Source organism: Phocoena sinus, chromosome 1 (genome assembly GCF_008692025.1).
Source record: "Phocoena sinus isolate mPhoSin1 chromosome 1, mPhoSin1.pri, whole genome shotgun sequence".
Taxonomy (NCBI): domain Eukaryota; kingdom Metazoa; phylum Chordata; class Mammalia; order Artiodactyla; family Phocoenidae; genus Phocoena; species Phocoena sinus.
In genome coordinates, this window is record NC_045763.1 from 117,184,712 (window position 1) to 117,197,022 (window position 12,311).

The 12,311-nt window shown below is 48.4% G+C and overlaps 1 protein-coding gene across 3 annotated transcripts in view; it reads right to left on the minus strand.

The window, feature by feature from the left end:
- Positions 1-3,345: 3,345 nt before the first annotated feature.
- Positions 3,346-12,311, minus strand: part of CFAP45 (cilia and flagella associated protein 45) — a 28,608-nt gene continuing 19,642 nt past the window's right edge. Inside the window, exons 9-12 of one of the 3 annotated variants that reach the window (XM_032614613.1) lie at positions 10,161-10,274; positions 9,374-9,567; positions 4,025-4,249; positions 3,346-3,644 (exon numbers count right to left, since the gene is read on the minus strand). In XM_032614613.1, coding sequence (XP_032470504.1) covers positions 3,566-3,644; positions 4,025-4,249; positions 9,374-9,567; positions 10,161-10,274 — 612 coding nt within the window. In that variant the 3' untranslated portion in view covers positions 3,346-3,565. The remainder of the gene's footprint in view (positions 3,645-4,024; positions 4,250-9,373; positions 9,568-10,160; positions 10,275-12,311) is intronic. The other 2 variants (XM_032614595.1, XM_032614603.1) reach the window with 2 other exon arrangements.

The following is a 12,311-nucleotide window of genomic DNA, read 5'->3' on the forward strand; positions in this document are numbered from 1 at the left end:
GATATCCTGGAGCTGACCCAGACTCATAGGAGCAAACAGCCCTGAAATGGTTGCCATCCCTAAAAGGAGTGGCCTAACCTACTTTATCAGCAAAGCATCTTAGCAGAGGGCGGCTGATTAAATGTTATAAACTGAACTGTTATCAAGGGAACCGTGGAGGAAAGAAGAATTTGCTTTTAAAGAGTATGCGAATCCCTGAAGAAGAATTAAGAGACCCTGAAGATAAAAGATGTTGCACCTGGCTGAGATCAACCATATCCTTCATTCATTCAACAAACCAACGGGGCCTTGTGCTAGGCCCTGGGGAAGCAGCGGTTAACAAAACTCTATCTTCTAGAGCACCCAGTCTGGAGGGGGAGACAGACGAGGGAAGGGGCACCAGCCCCTCGTCACAGGCTGCTGAGCTATGGTGATATTTGGCAAGACCCCCTGGCCTGGTGGAAATGACCTTTAAACGGCGATCTGAAGGATAACTAAGGATGTGTCGGGCAGGACTGAGAGTGGAGAGAGGTGGCCGGAAGAGTACCTCAGTCCTTGAAAAATAAACCAGGGCCCTGCCAGACACAGCAGAGAAGAGAGTGAAGTCAGGATAGACAGCTGATGGGTATTTTTGGACTGAGGAGGGAAGATCCTTGAGAACTGAACCTCTGGGACCTCCTGAGTGCTCACTGGGGTCAGAACCAGACCCTCGGGATAGACTAGGTGGCTAAGATTGACCATCCTGAACCGTGTATGTTTGGGTGTGGCTTTGACTTCGTCAAAGTCATCAAAGGGCAGGGAGGTGATGACTACCCCGCTCCCAAGAGGACATGGAAAATGCAGGAAGAAACGCAGAGCTGGGAGGCTGGGAGCTTTGGGAGCTAAGGCAGAGGGAAAGTCTAAGCTATTTAAAGCCAGTCAAATCAAGAATAACTTAGCCCTTTCTGGGACTCTAGACTTCTGTGATGTTGGACATGAGCTTCTTCCGGGTAACCTTGGTGTGATTTGCCAGGATATCTCTCAGAGTGTGGGAGGGGGAGGGAAAGGGGGGCAGGTCACCTTGGCGGCAGCCTAGAATTGGGGAGAGACCTCTGGTCTGGAGTGACCCATCCCCTCCCCAGCAGTCCTCTCCAAGGCCCCAAGCTCCTCAAAAGCAGCAGTGGGGTCGGATGAGTGAGAAAACAGTGAGGCGCTCCATGGCCTCAACACCCAGACTTCTTGTCTGAGACTAAAGCGTCTCCCCTCCACTGTCACCTCAACAGCTGCCACTTTTCCTCACCCCAGAAGCCCTGATTGGCTTTGAAATCTCCTGAGCCCCTTTCATTCGAGCTTAATCCGAGTGATTTTACTGAAACCAGTTAATGCCCAGCGGGGGGCCCGAGTCATTGACAGGGATGTTGAGGCTTTCAGGGGTATTGGAGGACATCCCAGGCCCCCACTGAGTCAGGGACAGCCTGGCTGGGCCACCAGGGTGGGCTGCTGACTCACACTTCTGCAGCAGGTGCAAAGGTTCTGAGACCGCCTCCAAGCCCCAGTGCAGCGTGACTCAGGCAACACGTACACATGGGCAGGGAGAGCATGGAGCCCAGCCAGGAGCTGGGGCATACATTCCTGGGAGGCAGCTGCCTGCAGACCTGACTCAGTGCTCCAAGGTGGCACCCAGCCACTGGATAGACCAGGCTGCACCAGTCCAGTCTGACATTGAAAGGACCGGAAGACCCAAGAAACTGGGAAGGGAGCTGGGAAGTCAATGAGGTACACAAACGACAAAGTTAGTAGCTTGGACACTTTTTTTTTGCAAGCTTCTAATATCCTTACATCAACAGAGACAATGCACCAAACAGCACTTCTTACTTATCTCCAGATTTCCCCAGCGCTGCTCTACAGCTTGGAACCTCGCAGCTTCCTAGATACCCCGAAGATGATTCAGCAACTTGGAGGGGTGCACAGAGTTTATTTCTACCCTTGAGCCCTAGGAGGGAAAGTTGAAGCCATCCCTAGGAGAAGACACTGCCCACCCAAAAGTCCAACCTCTAGCAACAAGTCTGAAGCTGGTTGTTCCTGAGCAGGGCAGGTGGGGGCAGCTGGGGGGAGGTCCACTTCTTGGCCCGTACTCCAAGGGAGCTTGTTCCTCTCAGCCCCGAGATGGAAGAGATCAGTAGCGAGCTGGGCAAGCTCCAGGCACCTGAGGTCCTTTCTGGCTTTCCTGGGAAGAGGGTCCCCTGAAACAAGTCAAGTCTCACTCCTTGGTCCCTGCAGGTATTCTTAATCGTGCAATAGGAATGCTTAGAGAGAAGCTAAGCAAGTATGCCAGCTGCCTCAGTGGCATTGCCATGTCTTCTCTCCCATCCCAGGCTGGGTACCACATCTTCCCAAGACCCCTAGGGAGGAAGGGATTAACTTCTTTAGGTAGGAGGTATGCGCTTAGGGGTATGGAGCAGGGAAGGTGAGAAAGCCTCTTCCCCTAGCAGCTGGTGGGGCTGCCCACCTGGTTTGGGGGAAAAGGGGGCTGCAGTCTTCTGTGGTGGGGAAGGTGAGGAAGGTGCCTGGGGAAGCTGCAGTTGTCCTGAGGCAGAGGAAGCACAGGAAGCAGCTTGCCCACTCTCCCTGGGCCCTGTGAAAAGAGGACTCTTGCCGGAGGTCCTTGTAACCTGGCATTGTAAACACTGGGGAAGCGCCCAGCAGCTATCTTCTGCCTCCTCTTAGTGCAGGACCCACCGAAGGAGACAAGACTCGGCTCTGGATTTGGGAAATGAAACCGAGGGGGAAGGAGGCTGCCATAGTGATGGGAGCCGCACAGATCTTTATCTTTGGGGATACAGCTCTGGGGAGCCTCACTTGTTGGAGAGAGGTGGACTAAGGAGAGCCGGCCACTTGAGTGGGGCGGGGGGCTGTGTTTGGGTGAGGGGACCAGGCTGGCAGGGTGAGACGTTGGGCCCTGGTCATGCCCCGATGGAGGATGGAGTGGGTGCCTGTGTCGTGACACTGCCTGGCATTGAAAGGGCTCTGGCATGAGAGGGTTGAGACAGGAGTGTGAGCCACAGGTTCAAACATCGCCCTCTCCACATTCATGATCTGGGTCACAGGCACGCAACCGGTAAGAGCTCTGACACCTCCTTCCCCAGCACCACCTAACTCAGCCCTTGCCCCAGCCCCACCCTGAGAGAGCATCTCTAGCTCCTTGCCCTAAAGTGCCTCTGAGCTGGGCGTGGAATGGGGACAGAGATAAGACTGAGCTGAAAGTGGACATGATGACAGCATCCCAGAGAGTCACAGAAAAGCCAGGAGACACCAGGACAAAGGGACCATCTGGCTTAGGAGGGCTGACCGTGAGAGAGCATCCTTCCATTCTCTGCCTCTGAGCATCTTACGGCCCACAACCTGGGGCTCCCATGACCTATTTTGCTCCTCGTTCAGTGCCCGTGGCAGCCACATCCCCGCAGCAAGAAAGCTGGACTGTTCCTTAGAGAAGTAGAATAGATTTAATCTGTAGCTCAGAAGTGTCTAGATTAGCTGCAGTTATGGACACCGAGAGCCTGGGAGGAAGCTGCCCTCTGAAGGCATCCCGAGGGGCAGAGAGGCACCCTCAGTCCACAGAGGTGTCGGGTAGGATGTTAGCTTTGCGCTCAGCTTCAGTGCAGTACTTCTCAGGAAGGCCGGTGGCTCTGCAGGAGAAACACAGGTGTAAGGGCTGGAAAGGGTGTAACGGGTAGGGATAGAGAAGGAAACCAAAGAGAAGGCAGCAGAAGCAGGCATTTACACAACCTTGGGATGTGTACCCCAACCCTGGTCCCCCAATCCATCCCCCAAACACATCCCTGTCAAGGCTCCAGCATCCTGCCAAGGAGTTCCCAGAGAGCCAGGAAGACCCCATCCCAGAACTTTCTCCAGGAGCCCCCTTCAGAGGGCCACAGCCCATGTGGGCCTGGAGTCAGGCCCTCTCCACACCCCTGTCACCATCCCTTCATTCCCTTAATCCCACACTTCCCAGCCCACCTCCCTGGGGAAGAGGAGAGGAGCTGGGCAGGAAGGGATGCCGGCACACCTCAGCTCCTCTATCTTTTTCTTCTTGATGCCTTCAATGCGCTCACGCCACTTCTGGGCCTCCTCTTTGAGGCGCCGGCCCTCCTCGAAGGTGGCGATCCGGTCCTGCAACTGCTTCTGCTGGTTCTCCCGCACCTGGCGCTGGAGCTCATTGGCATACTGTAAGCGCCCCATGGCCTTTTTCTCCTCCTCCAGCTGCTGCTTTTCAATCTGCTCTCTCTGAGCCCTAGAGGAGGGACACGGTCGAATGGGCTAGGCTGAGCTGTCCCAGCCCAGGGAAGTCTTTGGGGCAGCTGTTGGGTAGGCTCGTCCTAGGACACGCTGCAGAGACCAAGGCCCTCCACACTCAGGCCCTTCACTTCTGCGGCTCAGAGATCAGCCCCAAAGGCTGATCCCAGCCAGGCCCGGGTTCATGGCTTGTGACTCTATGCCATGGGCATGTTTAGAAGGGCCCAACGCTTGGGCCCGGAGAGCTAAGGCTCTGCTGTCACTGTTCTGAAATTCTTAATTGTTGAACAAAGGGCTCCACATTCTCGTTTTTCACTGAGCCCTGCAAATTTTGTAACTGGCCCTACGGCCAGGATGTCACCCACTGGAAGCTATTGTTCCTACTCTTCTCTCCTATAAGGATGCCTAACTCCTCTCCAGCTTGTTCTGAGATAGCTTTCTTTCTCTCTCTCTTCCTTCCTTTCCACTAACAATAATAATCACATTAACAAAACCAACAAAGAGGATGTTTAGGAAGTTCAAAGAAGTTGTAAAATCTGCAATGTTGGTTCTTAGTTGCTGGAAGAAGAAGGAACTTAGCCTGTTATCTCTGATTTTTCTTACTACTCTCAGGAGCCTCTTCCACAAGAAAACTTCACGAACCCTGACATCAGAAGGAAAACGGCTAACGTAGGCCAGATGTTACCAGAAAAAAAACTCAGATGAAATGTATTCACATCTCAGAGGAAATGCAGTCATAGGCCATCCTGAGCTAACTCCTTCTTTCTTCCTCAATGTAATCAAAAACAAAAACTAAATGTAAAATCACCTTAGGCCAGGACCTCTCAGCTGGGGTCACTCATACCCCAACCAAAAGCACCACTTCACAGACTCATTTCCCTCTAGCTATCTTCCAAGCTCCACCATGCATGGCATGTCCTCTCGGTGCTCAGCAGCTCTTTTACACCATGTAGACACCTCCTAAAATTCTATACCTTCCAGGTTTATCAGAAGAAAACTGCTGACTTCCTTGCCCCTCTGTACTTATACACCAAATCCCCACTGCTCGGACACATCTGTGAAAGCAGAAAGATTCTCCTCCTTGCCTTGCCATTATTTTCCTATATAGAGAACAGGTTTTTTTATTGTTTCACATTATGTGAAACAGGGTGGAAATGGGGAAACTGTATGTGTCACTAGAGAGCCCCTGGGGTGGCAGGCGATTGGAAATCTAAACAGGGAAGGGCCTGGTAATTTCACAGGGCTGGGGCAGGGATCCTGGAGGCTGGCTGCATTACAATCCTCTCGGGGCTTTCAAAACTACTGATGCCTGGGCCTCACCCCAGACCAGTTAACTGAGAATCTCTGGAGTTGGCTCCTGGGCACCAGTACTCTTTGAAAGCTTCCAGGCATTTCTAAGAGCCATTGGGTAGGGAAGGTCAGCTATTTCTGCTTAGTCAACAGGCTGACAGTTAAAGGCATCCCTCTGTCCAGAAGCAGGAAGTCCATATATAGGCCATAGAGGAGGCCATGCTCTTGAAGTAAGAAAAGTTGGAATGCTGGCCATGGAAGAGATGCTCCTAGCACTTGGATATGCCCATTGTGGTGGTCACACGGCCCTGGAGACCCTAGGTCCAGATGCTAACCTAGAAAAAGGTGAAATTGAACTTAAAGCTAGGGCTTGCAACATCGTTCTCAATGGTGAAAAACTGAAACCATTTCCTCTAAGATCAGGAACAAGACAAGCATGTCCACTCTCACCACTATTATTCAACATAGCTTTGGAAGTCCTAGCCATGGCAATCAGAGAAGAAAAAGAAATAAAAGGAATTCAAATTGGAAAAGGAGAAGTAAAACTGTCACTGTTTGCAGACGACATGATACTATACATAGAGAATCCTAAAGACGCCACTAGAAAACTACTAGAGCTAATGAATGAATTTGGTAAAGTTGCAGGGTACAAAATTAATGCACAGAAATCTTTTGCATTCCTATACACTAATGATGAAAAATCTGAAAGAGAAATTAAGAAAACACTCCCATTTACCATAGCAACAAAAAGAATAAAATATCTAGGAATAAGCCTACCTAAGGAGACAAAAGACCTGTATGCAGAAAACTATAAGACACTGATGAAAGAAATTAAAGACGTTACAGACAGATGGAGAGATATACCATGTTCTTGTATTGGAAGAATCAATATTGTGAAAATGACTATACTACCCAAAGCAATCTACAGATTCGATGCAATCCCTATCAAATTACCAATGGCATTTGTTACAGAACTAGAACAAAAAAATCTTAAAATTTGTAAGGAGACACAAAAGACCCCGAATAGCCAAAGTGGTCTTGAGGGAAAAAAACACAGCTGGAGGAATCAGACTCCCTGACTTCAGACTATACTACAAAGCTACAGTAATCAAGACAATGTGGTACTGGCACAAAAACAGAAATACAGATCAATGGAACAGGATGGAAAGCCCAGAGATAAACCTGCACACCTATGGTCAACTAATCTATGACAAAGGAGGCAAGGATATACAATGGAGAAAAGACAGCCTCTTCAATAAGTGGTGCTGGGAAAACTGGACAGCTACATGTAAAAGAATGAAATTAGAACACTCCCTAATACCATACACAAAAAAAACTCAAAATGGATTAGAGACCTAAATGTAAGACTGGACACTATAAAACTCTTAGAGGAAAACATAGGAAGAACACTCTTTGACATAAATCACAGCAAGATCTTTTTTGATCCACCTCCTAGAATAATGGAAATAAAAACAAAAATAAACAAGTGGGACATAATGAAACTTAAAAGTTTTTGCACAGCAATGGAAACTACAAACAAGATGAAAAGACAACCCTCAGAATGGGAGAAAATATCTGCAAACAAATCAACGGACAAAAGATTAGTCTCCAAAATATATAAACAGTTCATGCAGCTCAATATTAAAAAAAAAAAAAAAACCCAATCCAAAAATGGGCAGAAGACCTAAACAGACATTTCTCCAAAGAAGACATACAGATGGCGAAGAGGCACGTGAAAAGCTGCTCAGCATCACTAATTATTAGAGAAATGCAAATCAAAACTACAATGAGGTATCACCTCACACCGGTTAGAATGGGCATCATCAGAAAATCTACAAACAACAAATGCTGGAGAGGGTGTGGAGAAAAGGGAACCCTCTTGCACTGTTGGTGGGAATGTAAATTGATACAGCCACTATGGAGAACAGTATGGAGGTCCTTAAATAACTAAAAATAGAATTACCATATGACCCAGCAATCCCACTACTGGGCATATACCCAGAGAAAACCATAATTCAAAAAGACACAACGTTCATTACAGCACTATTTACAATAGCCAGGTCATGGAAGCAACCTAAGTGTCCACCAACAGAGGAATCGATAAAGAAGATGTGGTACATATATACAATGGAATATTACTCATCCATAAAAAGGAACAAACTTGGGTCATTTGTAGAGACATGGATAGATCTAGAGACTGTCACACAGAGTGAAGTAAGTCCAAAAGAGAAAAACAAGTATTGTATATTAATTTATATATGTGGAACCTAGAAAAATGGTACAGATGAACTGATTTGCAGGGCAGAAATTGAGACACAGACGTAGAGAACAAACGTATAGACACCAAGGGGGGAAAGTGGCAGAGGGATGGGGTGGTGGTGGGATGAATAGGGAGATTGGGATTGACATATATACACTAATATGTATAAAATGGATAACTGGGCTTCCCTGGTGGCGCAGCGGTTGAGAGTCCGCCTGCCGATGCAGGGGACACGGGTTCGTGCCCCGGTCCGGGAAGATCCCACATGCCGCGGAGTGGCTGGGCCCGTGAGCCATGGCCGCTGAGCCTGCGCGTCCGGAGCCTGTGCTCCGCGACGGGAGTAGGCCACAACAGTGAGAGGCCTGCATACCGCAAGAAACAAAAACAAACAAACAAAAAAAAAGGATAACTAATAAGAACTTGCTGTATAAAAAAAAAAGAAAGATAGGCTGCATCACTCAATCTCTACTTATCTGAGCATAACTTCTGTAATTTTTGTAGCCCTCCACCCTAATTAAAATTTTGTTTGGTTTATTTCCTATTTTATTATGATTTTTTTAATTTTATTATTTTTTAATGGCTGCACTGCACAGCATGCAGGATCTTAGTTCCCCAACCAGGGATCGAAAATGGGCCTGGCAGTGAAAGTGCCGAGTCCTAACCGCTGGACAGCCAGGGGATTCCCTTGTTTGTTTCCTTTAAAAATGTTTTTGATGTTATAGAGTCTGGACCAGAGCAAGAAGAGAGTCTTTCCCAGTTAGGCCAGAACACTTAGAGCCAGTAGAACGTCCCAGGGGCCAGGTCTGGTGGTGGAAGATCTAACTGGTAGAAAGTAGAACTACTGAGACTGCTCACTGCTTTGGGGTAGGAGAAGGGAGACAGACAGTGAGAGATGTGAACACTTAACTTCCACTTATGTGTTGGAATTATAACTAAGCCAACATAGAGAACAAAAATAAAAGGATAAAGAGCTGACAAGGCCAGAAAGATGGAGAAATACAGGTGAAGCCCATCCAAATACGAGTCTCTGACATCCTTCTTAGATGACTGGGCAAGAATGGTGTTTTATTCATCTCTAATATCTCCCATAGCATCCAACACAGAGCCTTGACTTTACGTGCTCAGTACATATTTGTCAAAAGACCTCCCTCAAAGCCCTGCTCTGATGACTCGCAACCCTGAGCGTGTGAGTTCTTCTCTCCCTCTCTCTTCAACCTCCCCTGCTGCAGTTTCAGCCCAAACTTGTCGAGGGACATGGAGGTGGGGAGGGCAGAAGAGACCAGATTTATACCTTTACTTACACTTTTAATGCTCCCGGGGAAATAATCCCTATAATAACCAATTCCTTAATCACTTCCAGGTAGGTGCTATTTTCCAATTCTTTAATAAAATTCTTGGCTCAAGTGTCTTTGAAATATTTCAATTATCCATCTAGTTAGAATGACCCCACCAACCTGGTCAAGGTGGATGCACACCTGTCCGTGGACATGCCAGAAATTGCCTCTCCACCCAGTACGGACCATCCCTGCCACAGTACCAGGAAGGGAAGCAGAGGTTCCCAGCTCCTCCTACCGAAGAATCCTCTCGAACTCATCCCGGTCCCGTTGCACCTGAACGGCCAGAGCGTGCTCCTTGAAAGCCACCTGTTCTTGCCGACTTTTCCGCAGTTTGGCCTCAGTTTCCATCTTCTTCTGTGCGTTTTCCTTTTCCTTTCTGCGCCACTCTCTGTCGGCAACCTCCTGGTTGCGTTTGGCCCGCAAGGCATCCTGGGAAAGGAGAGGGCGGGGAGACCAGTGAGGATGCAAAGTAACCTCAGGTCCCTTTAGGAAGACACCTACTTCGGACTCTGCCCCAGCTTGCTTTGAGAAGTCCCCCGAATTTCTCTAGCAGCAGGGTTATGCTAGGAAAGAATAAAGGGAATCCTGTCATAGAACTTTCAGGTCAGAAGATACCCTGAGGGGTCATCTTGTCCTTCCCCCACCCCCAGCTCATTCCATTTCTCTCCCTATACCTGAAACACCTCCCGGCTGTCCTGCGATTGCTTCTAACTTTAATGACTGCTAATGATGGAGATGGCACAGTTTCCTCTGGTGACACATTTCAGTGGTTAGTTAAGGTTGAAAGTTCTTTATGTGGCAGCCAAAATCTTTCTCTTGGACCTTAAGCACGTAATACACTTCTCGATCCTTGCTTGCCATGGGCTTGGAAGCAGGCCCATCTCTCCGTCCTCCAGCTACTGAAGTCGAGATAACTTGCATCCTCTCTTCTATACCCTCACCCTTGAGACCATTCTACAGGCTGTCAAAGGAATAGTTAAGGGGATGGGAGAGGCCGAGAGAAGCTGAGACTGAATAGGTACCTGCTCTGCCTGGTAATCCTGGGCCTTCTCCTGCATTGCCCTCAGGCGGGCGATCTCCTTCTCTTTCTCCCTCCGGATTCTCTCCTGCTCAGCCTCAAACTCTGCTTCTCGAGCCTGCCAGGAAGAAAAGGCCTCACAGCATGGCTCCCATTGCCCCAGGCTTGCAGAGAGAAACTGAGACCCTTGTCTATTCAATCTCCCCCCTGCCCCTTCCTGACTCCTTTTAAGGTAGGGCAAAATGACTAGCAATGCATTGACATGAAAATAATCAGCATTTGTAAGATGCTTCGTTGCTTACAAAATGCCTTCTCCTGTAATATCCCAGGTGGTCCTCACAACATCTCATTAGATTGATATTATAAAGAAACTGATGTGCATAGAATTCAAGGGTCCTGTCTAAGATGGCACAGCTAGTAAACTACCAAACGGATTCAAATGCAGGTGAGCCCAGCCTTCATGCTCTCTCCGCTACTTCGCAATTTCCAAGTTGCAAGGCTGCTGGGCCAAGTTTCTAGAAATAACAACTGTGGCTTCCTGTCTGTCTTGTAAAGTACAGGAGGTGGAAGTTATCTCATTAGTCCTTTTGGGCAAATGGCCAACCGTGCGATGTGCGGCCCCCCAGTGGTTAGCAGATACCTAAGGAATGAACTATCAAAATTAGCTCCCTTTGCCACTTCTCTGAAAAAGCAGACATATCCCTAAAAGCTTTCTATACACCGCTTCCCAACTATGATTCTTGGTTAGTCATAAGACTAATAATGGCTTAGGTTGGGTGGAAATGTGATCATCCCACAAAGAATGTTCCTTAGCCTTGTTCCACCTTTCCAGACTTCTGTGCACCCAATGAGTTGTCAGCTTGTGAGCTGTGCACAGCTGGCTGTGTGTCAAGCTGGTCTCTCTGCTCCACGTTGCCCTAGATGGCAGGGCAGGGAACTCTGGAGGCTTCCACCACCAATCTCTGCCTTTAGCTCTAAGGCGGCAGCCCCGGCTGTAAGAACAGAGACCACTGTGAGGTCAGGGAAGGGCTTGTGATACACTTGGATTCTTCTGGTGGGCTGTGGGCATGCCCAAGTGCCCGATCCCTTTGCCAGTTTCCTGCCTCTCCCAGGTTCTCCTGCCAATGACATTTTCATGTATGAAGACAAGACATATTCCTCTCCCGCTCAGAAATCAATGGCAATTCCTCATCATCCCACACTTGCAGCTCTGCTCAAGATCCAAGGCATTCCCAACAACTGCTCTCAGCTCTCCATCATCTCGCTACCTCGTTTCCCATCACAACCACCAGAGACTGTCTGCTGCAGCCAGTGAAACTGTTCACCAATTCCTACACGTGACTGGCTTATTATCACCACCTTCGCCCATTCAGAGAAACAGTTGCTGAGTTCCGTACGTTGTACATAGCATTACTCTAGGTACATTCAGCCTGTCTGATGCTGGACACACATTGAAGCATTCGGGATCTTTTCAATCAGTCAGTGACTAGGTTCACAAGGTTGTTGTAACGACTAGATAAGACAACACACAAAGCCCTCAGCACAGAGCCTGTGTACAGACTAAATGCTTGATTAATGGTAGTTGTGTGATCGTTATTATGCTGGAACCCCCGTGTCCCCAGTCTCGCGTTCTCACTCTGTTGCCTGCATATCCCTGGCATCCAGTAAGGAAGCCAAAGCCAATAAATGAGCTTTGCTGAGCTTCATTTTCTATCGTTTGCATTTGCAGTATAGAGGTATATCAAATATGCCTTTTCCAATTGCACCCACACCCTCCCCCTGCCCATAATTAAGAATCCCTACCATAGAGAAGTATGGTATCATCATGGAACCTCAAAGCTAGTAGGGAAGGCAGGACCCACGCATGAGGAGTTGAATAACTTTCCTGCCAGCTCAAGTCTTTCCTTCTCTTCTTATAGAAATCCATGCTCACTCCATCCAAACCATGCCTAAAAGCTTTCTTTTGCCCTCCATTCCTCACAGACCCCAATCATGCCATTACTCATTCTTGCCCCAGAATGAGTCCACACATTCATGAGCTGCATCTCCCTATAACTGTTCAAGGGTATTGCTCCCTGTTCCATGGTGCATTTGTTCTTATAAGTACTACAGGGGGTGGTGGTTGAAGGCTCTATTTTCTGAGCCTTCAGTATAG